The 27,707-nt window shown below is 41.7% G+C and overlaps 1 protein-coding gene across 4 annotated transcripts in view; it reads left to right on the top strand.

Annotated features, from left to right (window-relative positions):
- The window catches only part of LOC139562261 (protein FAM83H-like), a 63,157-nt gene that overhangs the window by 11,790 nt on the left and 23,660 nt on the right, over positions 1–27,707 (top strand). For 2 of the 4 annotated variants that reach the window (XM_071379786.1, XM_071379787.1), the window contains exons 3-5: positions 4,461–4,625; positions 22,143–22,267; positions 23,455–27,634. In XM_071379786.1, coding sequence (XP_071235887.1) covers positions 4,461–4,625; positions 22,143–22,267; positions 23,455–27,634 — 4,470 coding nt within the window. The remainder of the gene's footprint in view (positions 1–4,460; positions 4,626–22,142; positions 22,268–23,454; positions 27,635–27,707) is intronic. The other 2 variants (XM_071379788.1, XM_071379789.1) reach the window with 2 other exon arrangements.

Genomic DNA, 27,707 nt, shown 5'->3' on the forward strand with positions numbered 1-27,707 from the left:
GTAGATGGAGCAGTGAGGCCTCCACTAAGCTAGCCCGCGGCGTAAGATTGTTCGATAGACCTGTTCAGATAGCAGCCGATATGCTCAAGACAGCTAACGATTAGCGGGCCGCAGTTAGCATATGTGCGTTCAGGTTACATCGCGATGGAGGGGCCAGTTGAATAACTCCCTCGGGCAGATAACGTCGGTATCCCAGTCGTGAAGGCCCGGTGGGGCTCCGCATCGGCAGTAAAACGGGTCCGGATAGGTAATTGTAGCCCAGGAGTGGCTGATGGAACTCTTCAGCTGGCTAGCTCCGGGATAATTGGTGTTTGCTCCGGAATTGATGTTAGCCAATAGTCACTCGGATAGCAGCTAGTTAGCTGCAAGATCCAGGTGTAAATGTCCAGAGATTGCGGTAAAAATCCGGGGATATGGAGAGAAAATAGGTCTGGTATGCTCTGGTCTGAGTCGCGTTGTACAAAACTGGCAATAGTTTTCAGAGCTAAAGGATAGCTGATAAGCGCTAGCTGTGGTTAGCTGAACTACTCACGTTAGCTTGTGAGCTGGCTAACTTCTGGCTAGATGAATAACTCCCTCGGGCAGATAACGTCGGTATCCCAGTCGTGAAGGCCCGGCGGGGCTCCGCATCGGCAGTAAAACGGGTCCGGATAGGTGATTGTAGCCCAGGAGTGGCTGATGGAACTCTTCAGCTGGCTAGCTCCGGGATAATTGGTGTTTGCTCCGGAATTGATGTTAGCCAATAGTCACTCGGATAGCAGCTAGTTAGCTGCAAGATCCAGGTGTAAATGTCCAGAGCTTGCGGTAAAAATCCGGGGATATGGAGAGAAAATAGGTCTGGTTTGCTCTGGTCTGAGTCGCGTTGTACAAAACTGGCAATAGTTTTCAGAGCTAAAGGATAGCTGATAAGCGCTAGCTGTGGTTAGCTGAACTACTCACGTTAGCTTGTGAGCTGGCTAACTACTGGCTAGCTTCTGTTGTAGATTTCGGATACGAGGTGAATAATACCTTTGAGGAGAAAAAAAGCAGATCCGCACCACATTTGGTGAGGTAGGTTGCAGGAGAGTGTTTTGAAGTTGAGTTTTTAAGAAGAAAAAATATATATATAAAAAGAAATGCGAAGAAAAATATATAAAAAATATATACACGGGACAGGACGAGGACAAAGGACATCTGACTGCTACGCCATCTTGGATTCAAATGCAAACTGCTACTGTATTTAAAGTCTAAAAAGGCTTCTGAAGTTTGTAATTTCTGGTTTAAAATGTCAGATTTGATTTGTACTAAAAAAATTGTATCTACGCCCTACAATAAATATCCATAAATGATCATCTACAAAATTCACTTTTTCTGTTGCTTCAAGATTATTTTCCATATTCAATCTAAGTATCTAGTTTTCAAAATGAAATATTCACTTTACCTTTGATATGATTTTCTTGTCATTTGTTAACAATACAATGAAATATCACTTCATCGAACTGCTCAAAACAAATAACAATACAATGAAATATCACTTCATCGAACTGCTCAAAACAAATAACTACTGAACCAAAATGATGTAGTGCGTAGGTAACGTATATACTGTAGTTTGGTAACTGCTGAACTGTGCATTTCTATATTTTTACCTCATAAATGTAGCAATTTGACATAATTTTATGTTCGAAGGTAAACCAAATCATGTATGGATGTGGCTGTAAATACTACATAATTCTCTATCAGCCAGTGTGCTTCAATAGGACAAAGTGGAAAGAGTCACTATACTGTATGTGCTCTCTTTTAGAATTATAGTGTAGTGTACAATCCACTGCTGAAATACCTGGGGACTCATTTATCAATATTGCGTAGAAACTATTCTAAAATACTACTTACGAACGTAATTTAAAATGTTCTTACGCATAGAAAAGGTGTGATTTATCAAACAATCCTACAAACGTCATACATACACCGGTAGGAGATGACTGTTAATAAATACCAATTGTTCTCAGCCTCAGTGCTTGTGCGTTTCAAAGCGCCCCTAATTAACCATATACAGCTACCATATACAGCTATGGTCAAAATCATCCGTTTTAAAGTCTGGAATATACAACGCTGTACCATGAAATAGCCTACAACTGCGCAACCAAAATAAATAAATATGTAAATGTATTGTTTAGACTGAAATAGAGGTGCTAGTTTCAGAGATTGAGCTAGTTTCAGAGATTGAGTACAACCAAAAGGTTCAATTTGACTCGCTCAGTTGTGGCTTGACCGGTAAAAATAAAAACATAGCTACAAAGAGAGGACCATTAGGACAATTCAAGTTGCTTTAGCAATGGCAAATATTCTTCAAATGAGTAGACAACACTCACCAATAAGCCATCCATCCTCACCAATAAGCCATCCATCCTCACCAATAAGCCATCCATCCTCAACAGCTCCCGCCTGTAGGCGTATAGGCCAACATTGCTGTTCTGCAGAATGAACGAATCGTGCATTCCACCTAGCCACCTTGCCACCACATTCAGCATCATACAACCTATCACCTGCACATTACGAGTGGAAGCCATTTCTGTTCACATACAGTGCCTTCAGAAAATATTCACACCCCTTGAATTTTTTTAATTTTTTATTATGTTACAGCCTGAATATAAAAAGGATTACATTGAGATTTTGTGTCACTGGCCTACACACAATACCCCATAATGCCAAAGAGGAATTATGTTTTCAGCAATTCATTCCAAATTAATTAAAAATGAAAAGCTGAAAAGTATTGAGTCAGTATTCAGTATTCAACCCCTTTGTTATGGCAAGCCTAAATACGTTCAGGTGTAAAAATGTGCTTAACAAGTCACATAATAAGTTGCATGGACTCACTCGGTGTGCCATAATAGTGTTTAATATGATTGTTGAATGACTACCTCATCTCTGTACCCCTAAAATACAATTATCTGTAAGGTCCCTATGTTGCGCAGTGAATTTCAAACACATATTCAACCACAAAGACCAGGGAGGTTTTCCAATGTCTCGCAAAGAAGGGCATCTATTGGTAAATTGGTAAAAATGAAAAAAGCAGACATTGAATATCCATTTGAGCATGGTAAAGTTATTAATTACACGTTGGATGGTGTGTAAATACATCCAGTCACTATAAAGATACAGGCATTCTTCCTTGCTGGAGAGGAAGGAAGCTACTCAGGGATTTCACCATGAGGCAGTTACAGAGTTTAATGGCTGTGGTATGAGAACTGAGGATGGATCAACAACATTCTAGTTACTCCACAATACTAACTTAAATGACAGAGTGAAAAGAAGGAAGCTTGTACAGAATACAAATATTCCAAAACACGCAGCCTGTTTGCAATAAGGCACTAAAGTAAAACTGCAACAAAAAAATTGTTTATAACTTTATAACTTAAAAGTTGTTTAAAACTTTATGTCCTGAATACAAAGTGTTATGTTTTGGGGAAATACAACATAACACATCACTGAGTACCACTCTTTCAAGCATGGTGGTGGCTGCATCATGTTATGGGTATGCTGTTCATTGGCAAGGACTATCAAGATTTTGGGGGGGTTAAAAAGAAACGGAATAGAGCTAAGCACAGGGAAAATTCATTTTAAATACATTTGCAAACATTTCCTTTTTCTCAATTGAATCCATTTTGAATTCAGGCTGTAGCACAACAAAATGGGGAATAAGTCAAGGGGTATGAATACTTTCTGAAGGCACTGTAGATTAACTCGTTTTGGGATGGTGCTTTTATGGCGATGTGGGTTCCGTCTATTGCGCCGTTCATATTTGGGAACCCATTGATGGCATCAGGACAAAGAAACCCCTCTTGTCTTCAAGAAACCCCTCTTGTATATGTTCCTGTTCGTTTTGCTAATGACGTGCCTCTAATTTAACAAATGACTGTACTTTATATGTATCATGAATTCACAATGGAAATGCAATGAAATCGAAAAATGATTTAATTATTACGCTTACAATTTCACACATTTTCAACATATATTTTCCCCATTCTATGCTTGACAAGCAGTTCCCTTATTCTACCACTTGGCACTGTGTGCACGCATGGTCACGGCTGTGCGTAAGTTTAGGCACACTCTCAAGCAAACATTCATATTGCTAAATCTCACACTTTGCGTGGACATGATCCCCGTGCATGGTTTTTACGTGCAGATTTGTGCCTACGCACGATCGATAGGTGAGGCCTCTAGATTGTATATAGCAATATATTCCACTTATTATCTGAATTTCATTGATATACTAAGCTGATGAATTTCAAGCACAGAGACAGACGATACTATATCAGTTGGTGTGTAACAGAAAGGATGTGCAATAGTACAATAGTAAATGTAGAACAATTGCACAGCATGTGATGTGTGTATAAGGCCTCACTATTGCACGCTTTAACATTTGAAGCCAATGTAGGTCGAATGTTAGTGTGTCTGATGGTGTGCTCTGTGGTCCTCTCCAGGTGATCGCTGTGGTAATGGACACCTTTACAGATGTGGACATCTTTGCTGATATTCTGGATGCTGCCATGCGAAATGTTGCCGTGTATATCATTCTGGATGAACAGAATGCACACCACTTCACTAGCATGGCTTCCAACTGCCGGGTCGATCTGGAAAACATTCAAGTGAGTCTATGAAGTGATGCGCTTTCTTGAATGTACTGTATGTGCTGGAGTTTTCCTATTAAGACCCATTGATCATTTTAAAAGGGAATTTCACCCGAGGGGAACCTGGGCTTGTTTTCATCAGGTCCGAGGCTTTTCTAGGACGGTGAGATGTGTTTCACACATAATTGCCCAGGAGGAAGAGAGGGTCTTGGCTTTTTGTCGAGCAGCGTATATAATGCCTCACTATTGCATGCTTAAACATTTGCTTTAACATTTGAAGCTAATGTATATATTTGTGCCCACTCGGTGAACTAAACCATTGCAGAGGTCTAGACTAAAAGCCTATTTATGCTTGATCTGAAAAGGCTCCATATGGAGGGTGGTGACACTTGCGGAGCCTCAAGAGGCATGCCGAGGTCAAATGGAGCTCTTGTACCGCATTGCCATGCGCCTCACAAATTTTGTAACACTGCGGAGGGCTCTGAGTTACCTCTGCTGCAGAGAATAAGTTACCAGCCTCAGAAATGGCAGCCGAAATAAATGCTTCACAGAGTTCAAGTGACAGACACATCTCAACGTCAACTGTTCAGAGGAGACTGCGTGAATCAGGCGTTCATGGTCGAATTGCTGCAAAGAAACCACTTCCAAAGGACACCAATAAGAAGAAGAGACTTGCTTGGGCCAAGAAACACAACCAATGGTAATTAGACTGGTGGAAATCTGTCCTTTGGTCTGATGAGTCCAAATTTGAGATTTTTGGTTCCAATCGCCGTGTCTTTGTGAGACACAGAGTAGGTGAACGGATGAGATCCCCATGTGTGTTTCCCAATGTTATGCATGGAGGAGGTGTGATTGTTTGGGGGTGCTTTGCTGGTGATACTGTCTGTGATTTATTTAGAATCCAAGGCACACTTAACAAGCATGGCTACCACAGCATTCTGCAGGGATACACCATCCCATCTGGTTTGTGCTTAGTGGGACTATCATTTGTTTTTCAACAGGACAATGACCCAACACACCTCCAGGCTGTGTAAGGGCTATTTGTGACCCAATTCAGGGAACTAGGCGTATGTCGCAAGTCATGACTTCACAGTAGAGCCATTTGAAATGCCTTCTCGAACATGTGAACTTTCATGTGCCTTAATAGCAAACGTGTATGCCATCTGTAAATACGAATAAAATTGTTTAATTACGAGCCTAGTTGGTTTAGCCACAGAAAAAGTGAGCAACCTTCCCGTTAGCCATGATTGGCTGAGATAATGAGTGGGCTGGACATGCCAAGAGATGAGTATGGATTGGTCTGCCATATAGCACACGTCTGTCTACTTGTTATGAGAATTTCGTTATCAATGTTCATAAACTTAAATTAATCTACTCAGTCTGCAACCCAGAGTTTGTAAGACTATGGTTGAATTTAACAGAGAGTCCCAGCTTACAATAGTCAAAATGTTTATTCACGAGAGCGCTCCCAAGTCCATTATACAAAGACATTAATTTTATACTTGCTCCCTACTTACGCACATTATTCCACACAAACAGTAGATATCCTACGCACATACATACACACGAACAGTAGGTGAGTTGTATCCTTCTCCAGAGTTCTCACCACTATTTATCACTACCCAGCCGACAGTTCCATTCCCCCGAGATTAGAGAAACCTTGAGAAGTACTCCCTGTCCTATCATAAGTTTCTCAGAGTTATAGCCAGGTCGGTTCAAACACAGTTGAACTGTTCTCTGTATTTTCTTAGGCACACACTGTCTCGCCTATACTTCTAAATGGTAAGTCTTAACTTCTTATGGCTGCAGGGGCAGTATTGAGTAGCTTGGATGAAAGGTGCACAGAGGTGCCCAGAGTTAACGGCCTCCTCCTATGTCATAGTTGCTAATATATGCATAGTATTATTAGTATTGGATAGAAAACACTCTGAAGTTTCTAAAACTGTTTGAATTATGTCTGTGAGTATAACAGAACTCATATGGCAGGCAAAAACCTGAGAAGTTCCACTTTCTGTTTGGATTTTTTCTGGGGGTGACAGACTTTCAACCAAGCTCTCATTGAAATTACAGCGAGATATGGATGGGTTTTCACTTCCTAGGGCTTCCACTAGATGTCAATAGAACTTTGTCTGATGACTCTGCTGTGAAGGGGGGCCGAAGGAGACAGGAATGAGTAATCACTGCCATGAGGTGCCCACGCATTGAACTGGCACGTTCACGTGAGAGGGAGCTCCGTTCCATCGGTCAACTGAAGTCAATGTAATTCTCCGGTTGGAACGTTATTCAAGATGTATGTTAACAACATTCTAAAGATTGATTCAGTACATCGTTTGACATGTTTCTACTGACTGTTACGGAACTTTTGGACATTTCGTCACGTTATAGTGGACGCGCTTTGTGACTTTGGTTAGCGCGTTTGGTAAACAATTCCAAAGTAGCTAATTGGACATAAATTACGGACATTATCGAACAAATCAAGCATTTATTGTGGACCTGGGATTCCTAGGACTGAATTCTGATGAAGTTCATCAAAGGTAAGGAAACATTTATCATGTATTTTCTGGTTTCTGTTGACCCCAACATGGCGGCTAATTTGGCTATTGTTCTGAGCTCCGTCTCAGATTATTGCATGATTTGCTTTTTCCGTAAAGTTTTTTTGAAACAATTCCATGTGTATAACTTATTATCATCGTATTATCATCTACATTTATGATGAGTATTTCTGTTGAAACGATCACTTGATGTTTTTGGAACTAGTGAATCTAACGCGCCAATGTAAACTCTGTTTTTTGGTATAAATATGAACTTTATCAAACAAAACATGCATGTATTGTGTAACATGAAGTCCTATGAGTGTCATCTGATGAAGATAATCAAAGGTTAGTGATTAATTTTATCTCTATTTCTGCTTTTTCTAACTGCTATCTTTCGCTGGAAAAATGGCTGTGCTTATTGTGGTTTGGTGGTGACCTAACATAATCGTTTGTAGTGCTTTCGCTGAAAAGCATATTTGAAATCGGACACTTTGGTGGGATTAACAACAAGATTACCTTTAAAATGATATAAAACACATGTATGTTTGAGGAATTTTATTTATGAGATTTCTGTTGTTTGAATTTGGCGCCCTGCACTTTCACTGGCTGTTGTCATATCGATCCCGGTAGCGGGATGCAGCCATAAGAAGTTAACCACCCGTAACCCTATAACACAAACACTAACCATACAAACTCTACCCAATACACGGTTATACCACGCTTACTGTAAATTTAGCTATCTTAGCCATCTTATTTTTGCTAACTTACCTTCAACTTGTGCAGAGCTAAGGGTTGAAAGCGCATGTCGGTGAATTCTGTACCACCTACAACAAAATACATAACAATACACAATTTAACTACCCAAACCATTGTATTGTTCTCTATTAGACTGACTAGCTTAGCATAGCATCGACGTTTCAATATTGTCAGCTTGCTGATTGCTATCTAGCATCGCAAGATTGCTAGCCAGCATCGCAAGATTGCTAGCCAGCTGAGACTGGCTGAGAACCAACCACATTCATCATCACCAACACACAGAGAGTGAGTTAGCTAAAGCGACAATTCCATTTTTTGTAACGGAGTGTTTTCCACACAAGGATCGAAAAGATTGCTACCAGATTGAGCTACTCTTATTTGCTAACATTAGCTAGCTTATGTTAACTAACGTCAGTCAAAGATAGAACGAACAAACAAACATTTTTACTCTACTGAAGGTAGCTACCAGTCTAGCAGTGACTACCATGGTATTGGTGAAATTTATTGAGAGTGTGTGTATACCAAAAAAGATAGCTATATGATTTATCTGATGGCTTTCAGTGTTCAATACAGGACTGTAACGTTAGCTAGTTAACCTACCTAGCTAGGTTAGCAAGCTAGCTAACGTTAGTTTACCTCTAATCGAGAATCTTCCATTTGTTGTGAAAGAAAACATCTCAGCTGTCGTTGAAATGGTTGAAATGGATTCCCCATCAGTTCAGCCTAAAATCCCTCTGGTATTTTTTTCTTCAGCGTAAGGTGCATCATTCTTAATAGCCACAAGCCACTGGCAGCATCTGGGGAAAGGTAGAACGATGAAAGATAACTAATTTTCGTGCTTGTTTGTAATTAGCACAAAACACCACACAGGCATGATGACAAACGTTAGTAAAAAAACAACAACATTGTAAACAAAAAAAAGTTCTGAGTACATACACAATGCCATCATCCATCCATCTGATCCGTCATCCATCAGTGTGGATGACGGATCACCCCCTCAAGCTGAACCTCGGCAAGACGGAGCTGCTCTTCCTCCCGGGGAAGGACTGCCCGTTCCATGATCTCGCCATCACGGTTGACAACTCCATTGTGTCCTCCTCCCAGAGTGCTAAGAACCTTGGCGTGATCCTGGACAACACCCTGTCGTTCTCAACTAACATCAAGGCGGTGACCCGTTCCTGTAGGTTCATGCTCTACAACATTCGCAGAGTACGACCCTGCCTCACACAGGAAGCGGCGCAGGTCCTAATCCAGGCACTTGTCATCTCCCGTCTGGATTACTGCAACTCGCTGTTGGCTGGGCTCCCTGCCTGTGCCATTAAACCCCTACAACTCATCCAGAACGCCACAGCCCGTCTGGTGTTCAACCTTCCCAAGTTCTCTCACGTCACCCCGCTCCTCCGCTCTCTCCACTGGCTTCCAGTTGAAGCTCGCATCCGCTACAAGACCATGGTGCTTGCCTACGGAGCTGTGAGGGGAACGGCACCTCCGTACCTTCAGGCTCTGATCAGGCCCTACACCCAAACAAGGGCACTGCGTTCATCCACCTCTGGCCTGCTCGCCTCCCTACCTCTGAGGAAGTACAGTTCCCGCTCAGCCCAGTCAAAACTGTTCGCTGCTCTGGCACCCCAATGGTGGAACAAACTCCCTCACGACGCCAGGTCAGCGGAGTCAATCACCACCTTCCGGAGACACCTGAAACCCCACCTCTTTAAGGAATACCTAGGATAGGATAAAGTAATCCTTCTAACCCCCCCCCCCCCCTCCCCTTAAAAGAGTTAGATGCACTATTGTAAAGTGGTTGTTCCACTGGATATCATAAGGTGAATGCACCAATTTGTAAGTCGCTCTGGATAAGAGCGTCTGCTAAATGACTTAAATGTAAATGTAAAATCTACCTTAGCGGGCGGTATCTGCATTCGCTATGAATGCTGGACTTTGTGCTTCACTATGAGCAGACGAATACACAGGAAGTCAAAACTTTGCAATTCTACCAGTGAAATGAAAATGTGCTAGTTCTAGCTTGTGGTTTGGATAATTGTGATATTTATGATAAAAATGTAATGTTGTTACTATAGTAATGACTTTATGCCGTGGCAGAGCCAGTGTGAAATTCCCCTTTAACTTTGAAACTTGGCCTCCCGAGTAGTGCAACGAGCTAAGGCACTGCATCGCAGTGCTAGCTGCATCACTACAGGTCCTGGTTCGATCCCAGGCTATGACGCAACCGGCCGCAACCAGGAGACCGATGAGGCAGAGCACAATTGCCCCAGCGTCGTCCGGATTAGGGGAGGGTTTGGCCGGCTGGGATGTCCTTGTCCCATCGCACTCTAGAGACTTATGTGGCTGGCCGGGTGCATGCAAGCTGACACGGTCGCCAGGTGTACAGTGTTTCCTCCAACACTTTGGTGCGGCTGGCTTCCGGGATAAGTGAGCATTGTGTCAAGAAGCAGTGAGGCTTGAAAGGGTCGTGTTTTGGAGGACGCGCGGCTCTCGACCTTCGCCTCTTCCGAGTCCGTACGGGAGTTGCGGCGATGGGACAAGGCTGTAACTACCAATTGGATATCACGTAGTTGGGGAGAAAAATTTGTTAAACATTTTTTACTTTCTAACTTGATTTTTATTTTATTTTTCTTCATAACCTTTTACTGCAGTGGGCTAAATCAAGGTCACACAGAGTGATTCTTGGTAGTATTAAACAAATCTATTTTGTAACAAAAGTATACACCTCACACACATGGTTATGGGCTTAAAAAAATAAGAAACCTGTACCATGTCAGATATAGAGTTGAAATGTATACTATATTGAGTTTGCATCCCAATATTACACTTTATATACATCACCGAAGACTTAAATACAACAAAACTGTTTGACATGGAAACACCAGATTTTCGTTGTTTAAAAAATCTTTATTAATGATGAAAACGATTAATAACATTCCACCCATAAGGCCAAAGAGGGTGCTTTTGGTCATTGACTGAAGTAAAGGACTACGGCTTTCCTCATATTCAGTACGTAATTTAGAGTTCAGAAAGGAAACACCACGTATAAATATGTTTAACCATGTATTAAAGAATGAATAATGCAAATCTTGGCAACATAGGCTCTGCTCCTTCAGGGTAACTCCTTGCCCAAGCAAAGCATCCATATATAAGCAACCAGTGAGTGTGGCAAGCTATACCAATCCCCCAGCAGGAAAACAGAACCTAATAGGTGGAGGCTAGGGTGGTAGTGGGAGCAAAATAAGTGAACATACTAGCAGTAGCAGCAAGTGGCAGCAGGAAGTGTGAGCAGAACGAGTCGGCTTAATTGGACCGCCAAGTAAGGTAGGAGTGATTGTTGCTAGCATCTAATTGGTGCAATCGCTGCCACTTGGGTTCCGCTTCATTTCAGAAAGGAGGAAACACCACGTAGAAATATGTTTAACCATTTATTAAAGAAGGAAAAATGCAAGTCTAGGCGATATAGGCTCTGCTCCTTCAGGGTAGCTCACTGCCCAAGCAAAGCGTCAATATATAAAACTACCTACAAGCAGTGAGCGCGGTAAGCGATACCAATACCCAAAATAGCACAACGATATGCCATACGACTATGTGTAGCTATGGCAGAAAGCACCGTTTAGATATCAAATAGACCAGCCAAAGTCACCCTACCATTACAAGACTGTATACTATGTTTGAATATTAACCATGTGTAGCTTGAGCTGTGCAACGTATCTCTTATATTTCTCATATGACGCATGGCCGGTTACCCTCGCTTGTGTTCTTCCACACCGATCTCAACAAATCATTTCTGTATAGACCTCGCTTTGTGCACGGAAGCATTGTGATGGTGAAACAGGAAATGGCCTCCCCTAAACTGTTGCCACAGTTTGAAGCACAGAATCGTCTAGAATGCCATTCTATGGTGTAGCGTTAAGATTTCCTTCACTGGAACTAAGTGGCCTAGCCCGAACCATGAAAAACAGCCCTACACCATTTTCTGCTTCCACCAAACTTTAAAGTTGGGACTATGCATTCTGGCATGTAGCGTTCTCCTGGCATACGCCAAACCCAGATTCAACCTTCAGACTGCCACATGGTGAAGAATGATTCATCACTCCACAGAACACATTTCCACTGCTCCAGAGGCCAAGGCTGCAAGCTTTACACCACTCCAGCTGACGCTTGGCATTGCACATGGTGATCTCAGGCTTGTGAGCTTCATGAAATGGGTTTTGGCCATGGAAACCCATTTCATGAAGCTCCCGACAAACAGCACTTGTGCTGATGTTTCTTCCAGAGGCAGTTTTGAACTCGGTAGTGAGTGCTGAACTGTTGTTTCTCCAAGACGTTTCCACTTCACAATAACACCACTTACAGTTGACCGGGGCAGCTCTCTAGCATGGCAGAAATTTGACAAACTGACTTGTTGGAAAGGTTTCAGTCACAGTATGGGCCATTCTACTTCTTATATTTGTCTATGGAGCATCTAGCTGTGTGCTCGATATTATACACCTGTCAGCAATGGGTGTGGCTGAAATAGCCGAATCCACTAATTTGAAGAGATGTCCACGTACTTTTGTAGATATATAGTGTATCTTGTCATTGGTTGCCAACATCAATGTTGAACAGAGGTTCGCCAGGTATCGCCCTTGCTCAACATGCAAGTAGCATAACATTAAAAAGAAGACAAAGCAGTGTCAGTTTTGATAAAGACGACCAATGTTCCATGCTAATTCTTTCATCTAGGGGTGTATGAGAGTATGGTTAACATGTGAGTGTCCATAACGCAGACATAATTTAAGAGATCATGCAAGATTAAGGGAAGGAACATTTAGTGTCTTTCAGACTGAAGAACCCATTAAAGCCATCATACCTCTGGAAAAGCGTCATGTAAACCCAACAACGTTGACCTAACATGAACTCAAACTTTAGCTACTGAGTGAAGAGGGATACTCTTTGATATGCATGCTCGTTGCTTCTCCGTGCGTAATGAAGAGTAGGCGGACCGATGGATTCCTGTGCAGACTGCACGCCGAAGGGTCATGACGCCCAATATGAACCGAATCTCTGCTATCGGACCATGAAAAGAAGGGCTACATTTGATTGTCTGAAATCTGTAATAGAAAAGGCATCCCTGAAGACTATGAGAACCATTTAACAGAAATACAAAAAGCAAATTGAACAGATTGGAAAATTCCAGAAAATTATGTCATGGCTTTAGAAGCTTCTGATAGGCTAATTGACATAATTTGAGTCAATTGGAGGTGTACATGTGGATGTATTTCAAGGCCTACCTTCAAACCCAGTGCCTCTTTGCTTGACATAATGGGAAAATCAAAATACCTCAGAAAAACAATTGTAGACCTCCACAAGTCTGGTTCATCCTTGGGAGCAATTTCCAAATGCCTGAAGGTACCACGTTCATCTGTACAAACAATAATACGCAAGTATAAACACCATGGGACCACGCAGCCGTCATACCGCTCAGGAAGGAGACAAGTTCTGTCTCCTAGAGATGAACGTACTTTTCTGCGAAAAGTGCAACTCAATCTCAGAACAACAGCAAAGGACCTTGTGAAGATGCTGGAGGAAACAGGTACAAAAGTATCTATATCCACAGTAAAACTAGTCCTATATCGACATAACCTGAAAGGCCGCTCAGCAAGGAAGAAGCCACTCCTCCAAAACCACCATGAAAAAGCCAGAATACGGTTTGCAACTGCACATGGGGACAAAGATCGTACTTTTTGGAGAAATGTCTTCTGGTCTGATGAAACAAAAATAGAACTGTTTGGCCATAATTACCATCGTTATGTTTGGAGGAAAAAGGGGGAGGCTTGCAAGCCGAAGAACACCATCCGAACTGTGAAGCACAGGGGTGGCAGCATCATTTTGTGGGGCTGCTTTGCTGCAGGAGGGACTGGTGCACTTCACAAAATAGATGGCATCATGAGAGATGAGACTTTGTGGATATTTTGAAGCAACATCTCAAGACATCAGTCAGGAAGTTAAAGCTTGGTTGCAAATGGGTTTTCCAAATGGACAATGACCCCAAGCATACTTCCAAAGTTGTGGCAAAATGTCTTAAGGACAACAAAGTCAAGGTATTGGAGTGGCCATCACAAAGCCTTGACCTCAATCCCATAGAAAATTTGTGGGCAGAACTGAAAAAGCGTGTGCGAGCAAGGAGGCCTACAAACCTGACTCAGTTACACCAGCTCTGTCAGGAGGAATGGGCCAAATTTTTGAGGGAAGCTTGTTGTGGGAAGCTTGTGTAAAGCTACCTGAAACGTTTGACCCAAGTTAAACAATTTAAAGGCAATGCTACCAAATACTAATTGAGTGAATGTAAACTTCTGACCCACTGGGAATGTGATGAAAGAAATTAATTCTGAAATCATTCTCTCTTCTATTATTCTGACATTTCACATTCTTAAAATAAAGTGGTGATCCTAACTGACCAGTTTAATTGTATTTGGCTAAGGTGTATGTAAACTTCTGACTTCAACTGTACTTACATTTTTCATTTGAACAGGGGGAACTATTAACAACCCAAAGAGAGGGACTGATTACATTACTATTGAAGCAGGAGCAAATGTCAATATAAAAGTCCTGCACACCTCAAAACCTGGAGATGCCTTACTTTGTGCTGTGACACCCGTATTCTGTCAAGATGTTTAGCATTTAGAATGAAGAAGTGCAAAATTACTCAAAGTGAGCAGTCTGGCTTTACTGAAGTTCGTTACATTGGTGACAATATTTGTTGTTTTATGGAAACGTTTAGGGTCCGACAAGGGGATCCAGTTTCACCTTTAAAAAAAAAATGTATCCCCTTTTTCTCATGGCTGCAACTCCCCAACGGGGTCGGGTCCTCCGAAACATGACTCGTCAAACCGCACTTCTTAACTTCTCTAGGGTAGGGAGCAGCATTCGGAATTTTGGATGAAATGCATGCCCAAATTAAACTGCCTGTTTCTCGGGCCCAGAAGATATGATATGCATATAACTGGTAGATTTGGATAGAAAACACTCTAAGTTTCCAAAACTGTTAAAATAGTGTCTGTGAGTATAACAGAACTGATTTGGCAGGCGAAAACCTGAGAAAAATCCATTCAGGACGTTATTTTTTTGTTTGTAGTTTTCTGTTCAATGCCATTACAGTATCCATTGACTTAGGACTGAAATTGCAGTTTCTATGCCTTCCACTAGATGTCACCAGTCTTTAGAAAGTGTTTCAGTCTTGTATTCTGAAAAATGAGGAAGTAAGAGCAGTCTGAATGACTGGACCCTAAAGTTTCACGGAGCTTTTTCATGCGCACAACCGAAGAGTACATTTCTTGTTTACGTTTTATATTGATGACGATTGTCCGGTTGAAATATTATCGATTATTGAGGCTAGAAACAACCTGAGGTATGAAGATAAACATCATTTGACATGTTTCTATGAACTTTACAGGTGCAATTTAGATTTTTTTATCTTCCTGTTTTGACTGTGTTTGAGCCTGTGAATTATTGAAGAAAATACGTAAACAAAACTAGGTTCTTAGGTCTAAAGAGACTTTATCGAACAAAAGGAACATTTATCGAGTAAATGAATGTCTGCTAAGTGCAATCATATGAAGATCATCAAAGGTAAGGGATTAATTTATCTCTATTTCTAAATTGTGTAACTGTTCTATCTGGTTGGCTACTGTTTGAAATAATCTGTCTAATGGGCTATGTTCTTATAATCGCACGGTATACATTTGCCATAAAGCATTTTTAAAACCTGACACCGTGGTTGGATTCACAAGAAGTTCATCTTTAAACCTATGTAAAATATGTTTTGTTTCCTGAATTTTTATAATGAGTATTTCTGTATTTAAATTTGGCACCCAGCAGTTTCACTGGCTGTTGAAGAGGTGGGACGCTACCGTCTCACGTGCCCAAGAGAGGTTAACACTCGCCCGCTTAACCCGGAAGGCAGCCGCACCAATGTGTCGGAGGAAACACGGTTCACCTGATGACCGAGGTCAGCCTGCAGGCGCCCAGCCCACCACAAGGAGTCGCTAGAGCGTGCTGAGCCAAGTAAAGCCCCCTCGGCCAAACCCTCCCCTAACCCGGACAGCAGCAATTTTGCCCTATGGGACACCCGATCGCAGCCGGTTGTGATATAGCCCGGGATCGAACCAGGGTGTGTAGTGACGCCTTAGACCGCTGCGCCACTCGGGAGCCCCCGCCTTATTTATTCTTATTGGCTATCGAGGAGATGGCCGTCAGAATCAGGAACAATTCTAATGTAGTAGGTCTGAGTATCAATGGTCTTAAAACCGAAATGTCCATATATGCAGATGATACAACAATTATCAATAGATGCTCTTATTTGAGATTTGAATGACTTTTTTAAACCAAATTATGAGAAATGGATTTTGAGAGTGGGTTCCTTAATAAAGTCCAACTATCTTTTTCCCTGTTGTGTACCAATTATGTGGAGCAACAGCCCAGTGGACATGCTTGGCATCCACATTCCACATTCCAAAGAGAATGAAGGATCTTGTAAGGGAGAACTTTGATTTGAAACTAGCCAAGATTGACAAAATACTATTGCTGTGGAAAGGTAAAGCTTTGTATTTATATGGCAGAGTGACATTGATAAACACCTCAATTGTCTCTCAGTTCAGCTGTCTCTTACTGTCACCTCCATCGCCAAATAAGGTTTTCTTTAAGCAATTTGAAGCTATGATCTTTAATTTTATAGGGAATGGTAAACCAGAAAAGGTCCAACGTAAATATATCTAATCCGTACGACAATGGAAGGCTGAATTTTAGGAATGTTAGGAATATTGAATATTTAATCAATCTCTGAAAGCCTGAAAGCCAAAAACAATATGTAAATACGAGTAAAATCTTAGAAAAGACAAACCCACTTTTCAATTCCAAAATATTTAATTTTATACAAATTAACTCTTTGAACTTTTGGTTCCTGCATGATATTTGGTTCCTGCATGATATCTTAATAGACATATCCCTATTCTTCAAAGAATCAATAAAAGCTTGGTTGCATTTTCAATATTATCCCCCAGAAAAAATAGCTGATTTTCAGAGCCAAATCATATGATTCATTTCAAATATACTGATGAATAAATACAAATTAAACATAGAATGTGTTTCTGGAAAAGGGGATCTTATTTGGAAATTATATCATTGATAGTAATGGGAATTATATTTGATCTGAAACACTGTGCATGATGTATGGGAACATACTCTATGTACAAATCATAATTACAATCAGTTACTGGCAGCAATTCCAACAGAATGGAAGAAAAAATGAAGGGGAAGAAAATATAAACTGTTTGTAGACCTCAAATTAAATCTCACAGATGGTTAACTATAGATAATATTAATAAAGACGTGTACCATTTGGAAAACAACTAATTGGTTGCCATCCCACTCAAATTCCACTCTTACTGGGATTTTTTATTTTTTATTTTATTTAACATTCATTTAACAAGGCAACCAGTTAAGAACACATTCTTATTTACAATGACGGCCTAGGAACAGTGGGTTAACTGCCTTGTTCAGTGGCAGAACGACAGATCTTTACCTTGTCAGCTCGGGGGATTCAATCTTGCAACCTTTCAGCTGCTGCCCCAAAAGAAGAGCAGTTTGATACTCCCATCCCCTGGAAAAGGTTTTTGGTTTTATTTATAAAACAACCTTAGACTCCACAATCCGAATGTTTCAGTTGAAGATATTGTATAATGTTCTGGCTACTAACAACATGTTACAAATATGGGGCATTGAAGAGGATTTGTTACATATTTTCTGGTATTGCCCCATAGTTGCAAACACTTGGGCAAAAGTACGAGAGTGGTTACTCCCTGTCTTACACAATTTTGTTATCTCTCCACAAACAGTTATATTGGGTGACTTTAGGGACAGATGCAACCCAACATATGATCCCTTGATTCTGCTGGGGAAGGTTTTAATTTTTAAAACTCAAAAAACAAACATGTTAGTATTTGACTTTCAAAATAACAGTCAAACACCATTATACACTAGAATGATTGATTGCAAAAGAAAGTGGGAGGTCCCAAGATTTTACTGATAATTGGGACCAAATAACACGTCAAGAGGGATGGTGCTGATTTCATATATACTGAACAAAAATATGAATGCAAAATGTAAAGTGTTGGTCTCATGTTTCATGAGCTGAAATAAAAGATCCCAGAAATGTTGTATACAAACAAAAATCTTATTTCACTCAAATGTTGTGCACACATTTGTTTACATACCTGTTAATGAGCATTTCTCCTTTGACAAGATAATACACCTACCTGACAGGTGTGGCATATCAAGAAGCTGATTAAACAACACGATCATTACACAGGTGCATTTTGTGCTGTTGGACAATAAAAAGCCACTCTAAAATGTGCAGTTTTGTCACACAACACAATGCCACAGATGTCTCAAGTTTTGATGAAGTGTGCAATTGGCATGCTGACTGCAGGAATGTCCACCAGAGCTGTTGCCAGAGAATTTAATGTTAATTTCTCTACCATAAGCCGCCTCCAACATTGTTTTAGAGAATTTGGCAGTACGTCCAACCGGCCTCACAACCGCAGACCACATGTAGCCACGCCAGCTCAGGACCTCCACATCTGGCACCTTCATTCTATGGAACTAGCCACTCGTACAGCTGATAAAGCCCTTTTGTGGGAAGAAACTCATTCTGATTGGCTGGCCCTGGCTCACCGGTGGGTGGGCCTTGCTCCCAAGTGGGTGGCCCTTTTCCCTCCCAGGACCACCCATGACATACTTTTGTATACAGTATATAGTGTATCTGTGACCAATTTATGCATATCTGTATTCCCAATCAAGTGAAATCCATAGATTAGGGCCTAATGAATTTATTTCAAACTGACTGATTTCCCTGATCTGTAACTCCAGTAAAATCATTGAAATTGTTGCATGTTGCGTTTATATTTTTGTTCAGTATACAAAGGGAAGGGGCACCTGATCGCCAGTCATATGACAATGCTAGTTGGTTTTTGTTTGTTGTTGTATTTATAGTTTATAGTAATTCCTGTTTATGTCCTTTTGTAGTTTGTTAGTGTAATTGTTTGTTTGTTTGCTATGTCACGCTGTATAATGATCAGAGACAAGCGCAGGAATACGTAATAGGGGGTTTTATTTTCTCCACCCAAACAAAAGAGCGAGGTGTAAAACCTCTAGATAATAATACACGAGACATATATACACATACTAATCAGAGGGAATGGGAACAAGATATTATGTTATGACAATGGTTAAGCAGTAGTAATCAATTCAAAATGAGGCTGTACTTCTGTAAATACACTGAAAGAAAACGGTCAATATCAGGGGACATCTCTATCTATATATTTCCAGATATCTGACATTTTATTGGATATAAGGAGTAGACATGCTCCAGATACGCATGTCCTTCATTTCATATACGGAGCTTGGATATTCTCTGTTATGGGACAGTTTCTACATGCATCCAATCTGGACCTCCGAAATCTACCTGCTACCGTATGAGTCCAGAGATATATCTGGGGTGAAATACATTCAAAACACGCACCTGTAGAATATTCTCACTCCGAAAAGGGTGTGCCAACATGCTGACATATCTAAGCCTTTATACTCAGGCATGAACGAATCCACATATTTTCAGAAATGTATCATATCTGTGGTCCTTAGTTTATAATTTATCTATCCGTATAATTAAAAAATATATATATTTCAATAAAAATCCTTACCTTTGTATATATAGTGTATCATGTATGTGGACACTCCTTCAAATTAGTGGATTCGACTATTTCAGCCACACCCGTTGCTGACAGGTGTATAAAATTGAGCGCACAGCCATGCAATCTCCATAGACAAACATTGGAAGTAGAATTGCTCGTACTGAAGAGCTCAGTGACTTTCAACGTGGCACCGTCATAGGATGCCACCTTTCCAACAAGCCCCGGTCAACTCTAAGTGCTGTTATTGTGCAGTGGAAACGTCTAGGAGCAACAACGGCTGGTAGGCCACACAGAACGGGCCCGCCGAGTGCTGATACCGCCTTGTGCTGAAGCGCGTAGCTCGTAAAAATCGTCTGTCCTCGGTTACAACACTCACTCTCGAGTCCAAACTGCCTCTGGAAGCAATGTCATCACAAGAACTGTTCGTTGGGAGCATCATGCAATGGGTTTCCATGGCCGAGCAGCCGCACACAAGCCTAAGATCACCATGCGCAATGCCAAGCGTTGGCTGGAGTGGTGTAAAGCTCGCCGCCATTGGACTCTGGGTTTGGCGGATGCCAGGAGAACACTATCTGCCTGAATGCATAGTGCCAACTGTAACGTTTGGTGGATGAGGAATAATGGTCTGGGGCTTTTTTTCATGGTTCAGGCCCCTTAGTTCCAGTGAAGGGAAATCTTAACACTAAAGCGTACAATGACATTCTAGACGATTTAGTGCTTCCAACTTTGTGGCAGCAGTTTGGGGACGGCCCTTTCCTGTTTCAGCATGACAATGCCCCCGTGCACATAGCAAGGTCCACATAGAAATGTTTTGTCAAGATTGGTGTGGAAGAACTTGACTGGCCTTCACACAGCCCTGACCTCAACCCCATCGAACACCTTTGGGATGAATTGGAACGCCGACTGCGAACCAGGCCTAATTACCCAACATTAGTGCCCAACCTCACTCATGCTCTTGTGGCTTAATGGAAGCAAGTCCCCGCAACAATGTTCCAACATCTAGTGGAAAGCCTTCCCAGAAGAGTGGCAGTTGTTGTAGCAGCATAGGGGGGACCAACTCCATATTAATGTCCGTGATTTTGGTATGAGATGTTTGACGAGCAAGTGTCCACAAACTTTGTCATGTAATGTACAGTATGTGAATCATAGATGTTTTACATTTTTGTCATTGTTATGTCTAATTGAAAATGGGCTAAATCCGACTCATGAAATGTCCTGCGCCCAAATTGTTTTACCGTTTTAGGCGCTGAAAATTATTGTGCTTCTTCACAAGATGGTGTCATATCTGAGCATATATTTGCACCACATTCAGTAGTAGGCTATGCAAGGCACGGAAAGGCAAACATCCAAACATCCAACTCTGCTATTTCTGTTTAAAAAATGCAGCATAGCAAATTCAGAGCTCCAATCACAACACGTGTTTTCTGGAAAAATTCAGACTTTTAAGTCTATCTTTGCAAAAACTGTATTTTATTTAACAGAAAATCAAAGTTGCACACCCACAAAACCCCTGCCTGCCCTTTGTTATTATGGATGATGCAATGGTACAGAGTTGTTCATCAGCGGTGGTCCCTCGCAGACCAGACCCAAGGTGGTGGTACTGTTTGTCTGTGATCCACTCCAAACTGTCAATTCATAAATCATGAATTAAAATTGTGTCGATATTGCAGGAAAATATTGTCATTTCACATAACCATACCACAAGTTAACATTAGCTACTCTACCTGCTTCATTCATGATCAGAAAACTAACTGGAACTAGCTAGCTAGCCAAGTTGCTAGTTAGTTAGATAGCTAGTGTAACGTGTGTCGTCGTCGGATGAGGAGGAATCGGACCAAAGCGCAGCGTGTTGAGTGTTCATGACTTTTATAGAAACTGAACACTTAAACAAAAATAACAAAGCGAATACACAAAACCGAAACAGTCCTGTCAGGTGCAGAAACACAAAACAGAAAATAACTACCCACAAAACACAGGTGGGAAAATGCTACCTAAGTATGGTTCCCAATCAGAGACAACGATAGTCAGCTGTCCCTGATTGAGAACCATACCCGGCCAAAAACAAAGAAATACAAAACATAGAAAAAAGAACATAGAATGCCCACCCAAATCACACCCTGACCAAACCAAAATAGAGACATAAAAAGCTCTCTAAGGTCAGGGCGTGACAGCTAGCTATTTAGCGTATATTAACCAGTAATACAAAATACCCTTAAATGTTTTAAAATGTTAGCTGTCAACTTGAGACCTGATAGGGGGTAAAAATGCTTTTCCATGAAGGGAAGGCAATTTCATTATTTGTTAGCTAGGCTACCAGTTAGCTTTACTGGCTACTGGTAGCCAGTATAATAAGCTAACGTTCTTGATTCTAATTACAAGGATAAATAAATAATATCTCAAATGAGTTACTCGCTTTAGCTTTAATTTCTTTGAGGTATTTTTGAACAGCTTCTCACTTATTTCATTGTTTTTTGGAGAACTTCTAATGAGAACATGTTTTTATCTTGCAGTTCATGCGTGTCAGAACTGTGTCAGGGGTCACCTATCACTGTCGCTCTGGGAAGACCTTCAAGGGTCAGATGATGGATCGCTTCTTGCTGACAGACTGCAGAGCAGTCCTGAGTGGAAACTATAGGTGAGGGTTCAATAATGAAGAATGTGATACAAAGTGTTTCAAATTTGTACAAATGTTGCATGATTTCTCAAACCTGACATTTAGTCATGTGGATCTGAAAATTACTACATTAAGTTGCTCTTACACCTGTGTAGTAACAAATACATGACATTAGTATTGATGCATTTTAATTTAGCAACTGCTTTGTTTCTTTCATATATTTTTATTGGAGTTAATGTTTTTACGTGCAAAACAAAACATGCCACCTGGTGGCAGACAAGCCACACAGCATCCATAAACAACAAATTCATACAATAGGAGACAAAACAACACTGACAAACAATTGACAAAGAGCAATAAGAGTGATACAGTTCGGGTCCTTTACGACACCAACCAGATTGTGCTCATGAGCTTCCGACCTGTACAGGCCGTCGGATATGCACCCAGAAAAAAAGTAATATAAAGAGTATTTCACCTGCTCCTACATACAGTACCAGTCAGAAGTTTGGACACACCTACTCATTCCAGGGTTTTTCTTTATTTTTTACTATTTTCTACATTGTAGAATAATAGTGAAGACATCAAAACTATTAAATAACACATATGGAATCATGTAGTAACCAAAAAACTGTTAAACAAAAAATATTTTATATTTTGAAATTCTTCAAAGTAGCCACCCTTTGCCTTGATGACAGCTTTGCACACTTTTGGCATTCTCTCAACCAGCTTCATGAGGAATGCTTTTACAAGTCTTGAAGGAGTTCCCACATATGTTGAGCACTTGAGCACAAAAGCAGTTTTTCCAAAATGTGTTGTTCATTTCTATCCAACACGAATGGATCACGCTGTATATTGAGTAAAAAATAATCCTGGATCTTTGTAAATTCTTGAGTAAAACTCAATTTTTGGACATGTCGATAAAATAGTGAAAATAAGACCCAATGCCTGTTAGGCATTTAGAGCAAATGGGGGAGATCTGTGGGCCGAACTTGCTCAGAGTGTGGGGGGTTAAATAGTGCCTATGTAAATACTGGAAACTGCCAATGAGGAAGATGGGTTCAGAAAAAAGTAGCATTTATGGAATTGATAGCTTTAATTGATTTGTTTTGTAATTGCATAGTAATGGAGTTGAGTTCCTTATTCCATTGTAATACATACATTTTGCTTAATTATGTGTATTGAAATGTAATGAATCTCTCTGCCCGCAGCTTCATGTGGTCTTTTGAGAAGCTTCACCGTTGCATGGCTCACCTTTTCCTTGGACAGCTTGTGACTACTTTTGATGAGGAGTTCCGGATCCTGTTTGCACAGTCCCAACCTTTGGTACCGGAAAATGTCCTTGTTCCAATGCCACACTACAGCAGTTTATCTGACAGCCAATACAGCAGTGATCGGACACTATTGTTCAGAGATCCCAGAAAGTTCCTCCCCATAGAGAGCTCTCGTCCTGAAGAATGGGCTAGACATTCCTCTGATGACCGCATGGATATGGTTCAGAAAATGATGCCTCCTGGAAGGTGTGAGCCCATCCACAGTTCACTAGATCAGGGTCCACTAGATATGTACAGCAACAAGTACTCCTCCCAGCAATTGAAAATGGAGCAGCAGTCTTTTATGGCACAAGGTCAGCCCGTGATGCAGTCAAACACAATGGAGTTTGCTGGCTCTAAAAGGCACAGTTATGCAGAGGGCACTTATGCCAGACATTCCTCCTCTCCATTCATGCAGCACCAAGCCATTCACAGCGTTGAGGGGGATATGGCAACCCAGAACAGGAAGATACATAGGGAACAGCATCACTATCAGAGAACAGGGCTAGAACCAGGTTATAGCGGCTACGATCAATTCAGGGACCAAGGGTACCCTCTGATGGATCAGTATTCGGAGTCTGGGTACCTACATGGACTAGCGATAGAGCCACCAGACAACTATGACCCTGTACTGAATTATTTGTCATCATCAAACCTTGCTGTGGAGCTGGGACATGGCTCAAACAAATTATCAAGTCCAGGAGAGGGTCCCTTTAGTCAGTCAAACCCCAAAAGACTGAGCACGGGCCAGCCTCATGCCTGTCAGACCTCCCCAACACAACAAACATTTGAACAGAAATACTTTTTTGTCAAGTCTGGTTCGGACTGTAAAACACAGGATCCCAGTGCAAAGCAGGGGATGCGAGATTGGAGGATCAGCTCATACCTCAGTGCATATGATGATGCAGGAGAGGAAGACATTCCACAGCCTATGGGAAATGACCCCTTTCAAGAGCCCCTTAATCCATCACAAGGCAAATTATTTGCTCCACTGGTATCAGATCCCAGGTTTAGTGCCAAAGAGTTACCCAAGATTCCAGGGCTCAGGTTAAACAAGCCCATCTGCCCAGAACACTCAAGAACACTAGAAATGCTTGTTAGCTTAGCAACAGATGCCCAAACAACACTAACACCACCTTCGGAGTCGTCATCAACCACTGAAGGTGACAAATCAGAGGAGATGGATGTAAAAGAGCCCAAAAGAGAAGAGTCATTCCGTAGGAGGTTCAATCCTGCTATCCAAAGGACCTCTAGACTAAGATCCTCACTAATTTTCAGCTCACAACTAGAACAGCATATCTCACAGGAACAGAAATTTAACTCTGGCCAACACTGTGAGGAAACTGCCAATGAGGAAGATGACCAATCTAGATTATCCTTGACCGCTCAGGTTTTGGGAAAAAGAAGATCCATGACAAGAGAACCTTTTGAATGGAGACTTAAGTCCGCGACAGTTGATAATTCAACCATAGAGTCTTTGAAATCTGAGGACATCACTACTGATTCAGGTGATAAGGAATTGACAAAGTATCTTCCTGTGAGCACGGACAAGGTTTCTTCAATGGAACAACCCAGTCCTGCCCATGAAGAACAAACCAAAACGGTACAATCTGCACATCCATCCAAACCTGCTCAAGTTGAGAAACCCAAAACCGTACAATCAGCACACCAGGCATCTTCATTGAGCAATAAATCCTATATAGATATGAATGATCCAGACAGTAGGTTATTTTTTTTTAAAGAGTTGGCTGCCAAACGAAAAGCTGCAAAGGCTGCAGAGTCTGAGAGCAGCGCTGCAAAAGCTCCTGTAAAACCAGTGACTCCATTTGACTTGAAAATTAAGGAACCAGTCACAAGGATAGAACCTAACCTTCAAATAGCCACACTAAATCCAGCAGATACTTCAACCAGTAAGCCAGTTCCATCAACAGAGCCACCTCCTAATCCATCAGATACTTCCAACAAAAAAACAACAACATCGACAGAAGCCCCACTTTATCCAGCAGATACTTCAATAAAAAAGACAGCTACATCAACAGAAGCATCATCAGAAACACTGGAGACTTCACCAGTGTTACAGGAGAACAAAACATCCATGGCAAAATGTGGCTCATTACTTGATGTCAAAGAACACGCTTCTAAAAATAAAGAACAGCAAGACCTTCAACTTCCCAGAAGTGACTCCAAAACATTCCTCAGGGATAAATTATCTTGTGTCGATGGACTACTTAGAGTCTCTACTGATACTGAGAAGATTGAGCTGAAGAACAGTCGGAACCAAAGTGTGTCTAAGGTTAACCCTGGAGATACAAGTACATTTCTTAAGAGCACCTCAAAAGAGTGTACCTTTAACATCGCCCCAAAGGATTTCAGTTTATATAAACTATCTCCAAAGAAACCAAAGTCATTCAATCCTGCTTCAAATGAGCTAAACCCATCTCTTCCACTCACACTAACAGAAGCTAGCTCATATTCATATCCGACACCAAAAGGTTTAAGCTCAACTAGTCTCACTTCATCAAAAAATGCAGCAACGGAGTTGAGCTCAGCCCTTACCCCCACCCTTAAGGAGCCCAGTTCATCTATCCCCATGTCAAAGCAGCCATTACCATTTTCTAAACCTATCACAGTAGAGTACAACATACCTCTGAGCCCCACCCAATCTGAGCCAGGTGTGTCTCATAAGCAGGACAAAACAGATTCCAAGGAATCTCTCAGCCCTACCTCAATGCAATCTTGCTCATCCTCAATCCCTGCAACAGAATTTAGCCCTCCGCCAAACCCTACCCAAACAGAATCTAGTTTCTTACCCAAGTCCACCTTAGTTGGGTCCATTTCATCAACACCAATGGAATCTAACACCTCTCCCAAGCCCTCCACAAAGGAGTCATTGTCTGCAATTGCCACAACTGAGTTGAAGTCATCCTCTCCTAAGACCAACCCAATAAAATCCTATTCTTCCCCTTGTCCTGGCCAACATGAGTCAGTTTTGTCACTCAAACGTTCCAAAACAGCATGCAACTCCTCTCCAATGCCCGCTACGGTGTCCAATGACTCTTACAACTCTTCACCTCCATCTTCAAAGCATGTCATGGAAGAAACCAACAAATCTCCCATCCTCACACCAACAAAATCTATCTCTCCTCCCGAGCCTACCCCAACAGAATCTAGTGCTTCTACCAATCCAACACCAAGAGAACTCAACCCTCTTCCTCGCACCACCCCAACGGAACCAAGTGCATCTACTGGCCTTACCCTAACAGAATCAAGTGCATCTTCTAACCCAACCCCAACAAAATCACACTCCTCCCTTACATGTGGGTCAGGTGGATCAGTTGTGTGTCCCAAGCCTGGCCAAACAAAGTCCAGAACTTCTCCAAACAAATCTTGTTCCGCTCCTAATCATACCCTAACTGAACCGACCTCGCCATTCAACCCTGTCCTTGTGGAATCCGTCCCATCAAGCAACTCAAACCCATCTGAATCCACTGCCTCTCATGACACTGCCCCGGCTCCACCCGTCGTTGTGGATAACAGTAAGGAGGGCAAACCAAGTAAACTTAACAAGGAGCAAAAAGCGGGAAGTTCTGCAGCTTCTAAAGGTGAGAAGATAGCAGGTGATCCTGAAACTAAGAGCAAAACTGCTCCTGGAGAATCTGCCTCCCATGGACCGCAGAGTCCTGATGAGACCAAAGAGAAAAACAGCACTATGAAACCAGAGAGCACAACAGATCAAAGCAATCCCATATCACCCCCAGTGAAGCAACCTAAAGTAAGCCAGTCCCACTACCATTCATCTACTGCCAATGTACTCTCTAGCAGCAACCTAAGAGATGACACAAAGCTTCTATTAGAGCAGATTTCTGCTAACAGCCAGAGCAGGACAGAACTCACTAAAGAATCTGCTGTCACTGATGATGCCAAACAGGATGAGGCTGACCGGGGTGTTAGCGGTAGGGAGGAAGCATCAGCCCGACGACAGATCGGAAGCCCGGTTAGAACTTCTCAGGAGAGGGAGAAGCTTCTTCAGGGAATCGATAGCATGCGGAAGGGGAGGAAAGTCTACAGCCGCTTTGAGGTAAAGTACCCTGCTGCATCAATAGGCCAGTAGCAATTTAACTAAATTGAAATGAAAAGGTACCTATTGTAAC

Source organism: Salvelinus alpinus, chromosome 32 (assembly GCF_045679555.1).
Source record: "Salvelinus alpinus chromosome 32, SLU_Salpinus.1, whole genome shotgun sequence".
Classification (NCBI taxonomy): domain Eukaryota; kingdom Metazoa; phylum Chordata; class Actinopteri; order Salmoniformes; family Salmonidae; genus Salvelinus; species Salvelinus alpinus.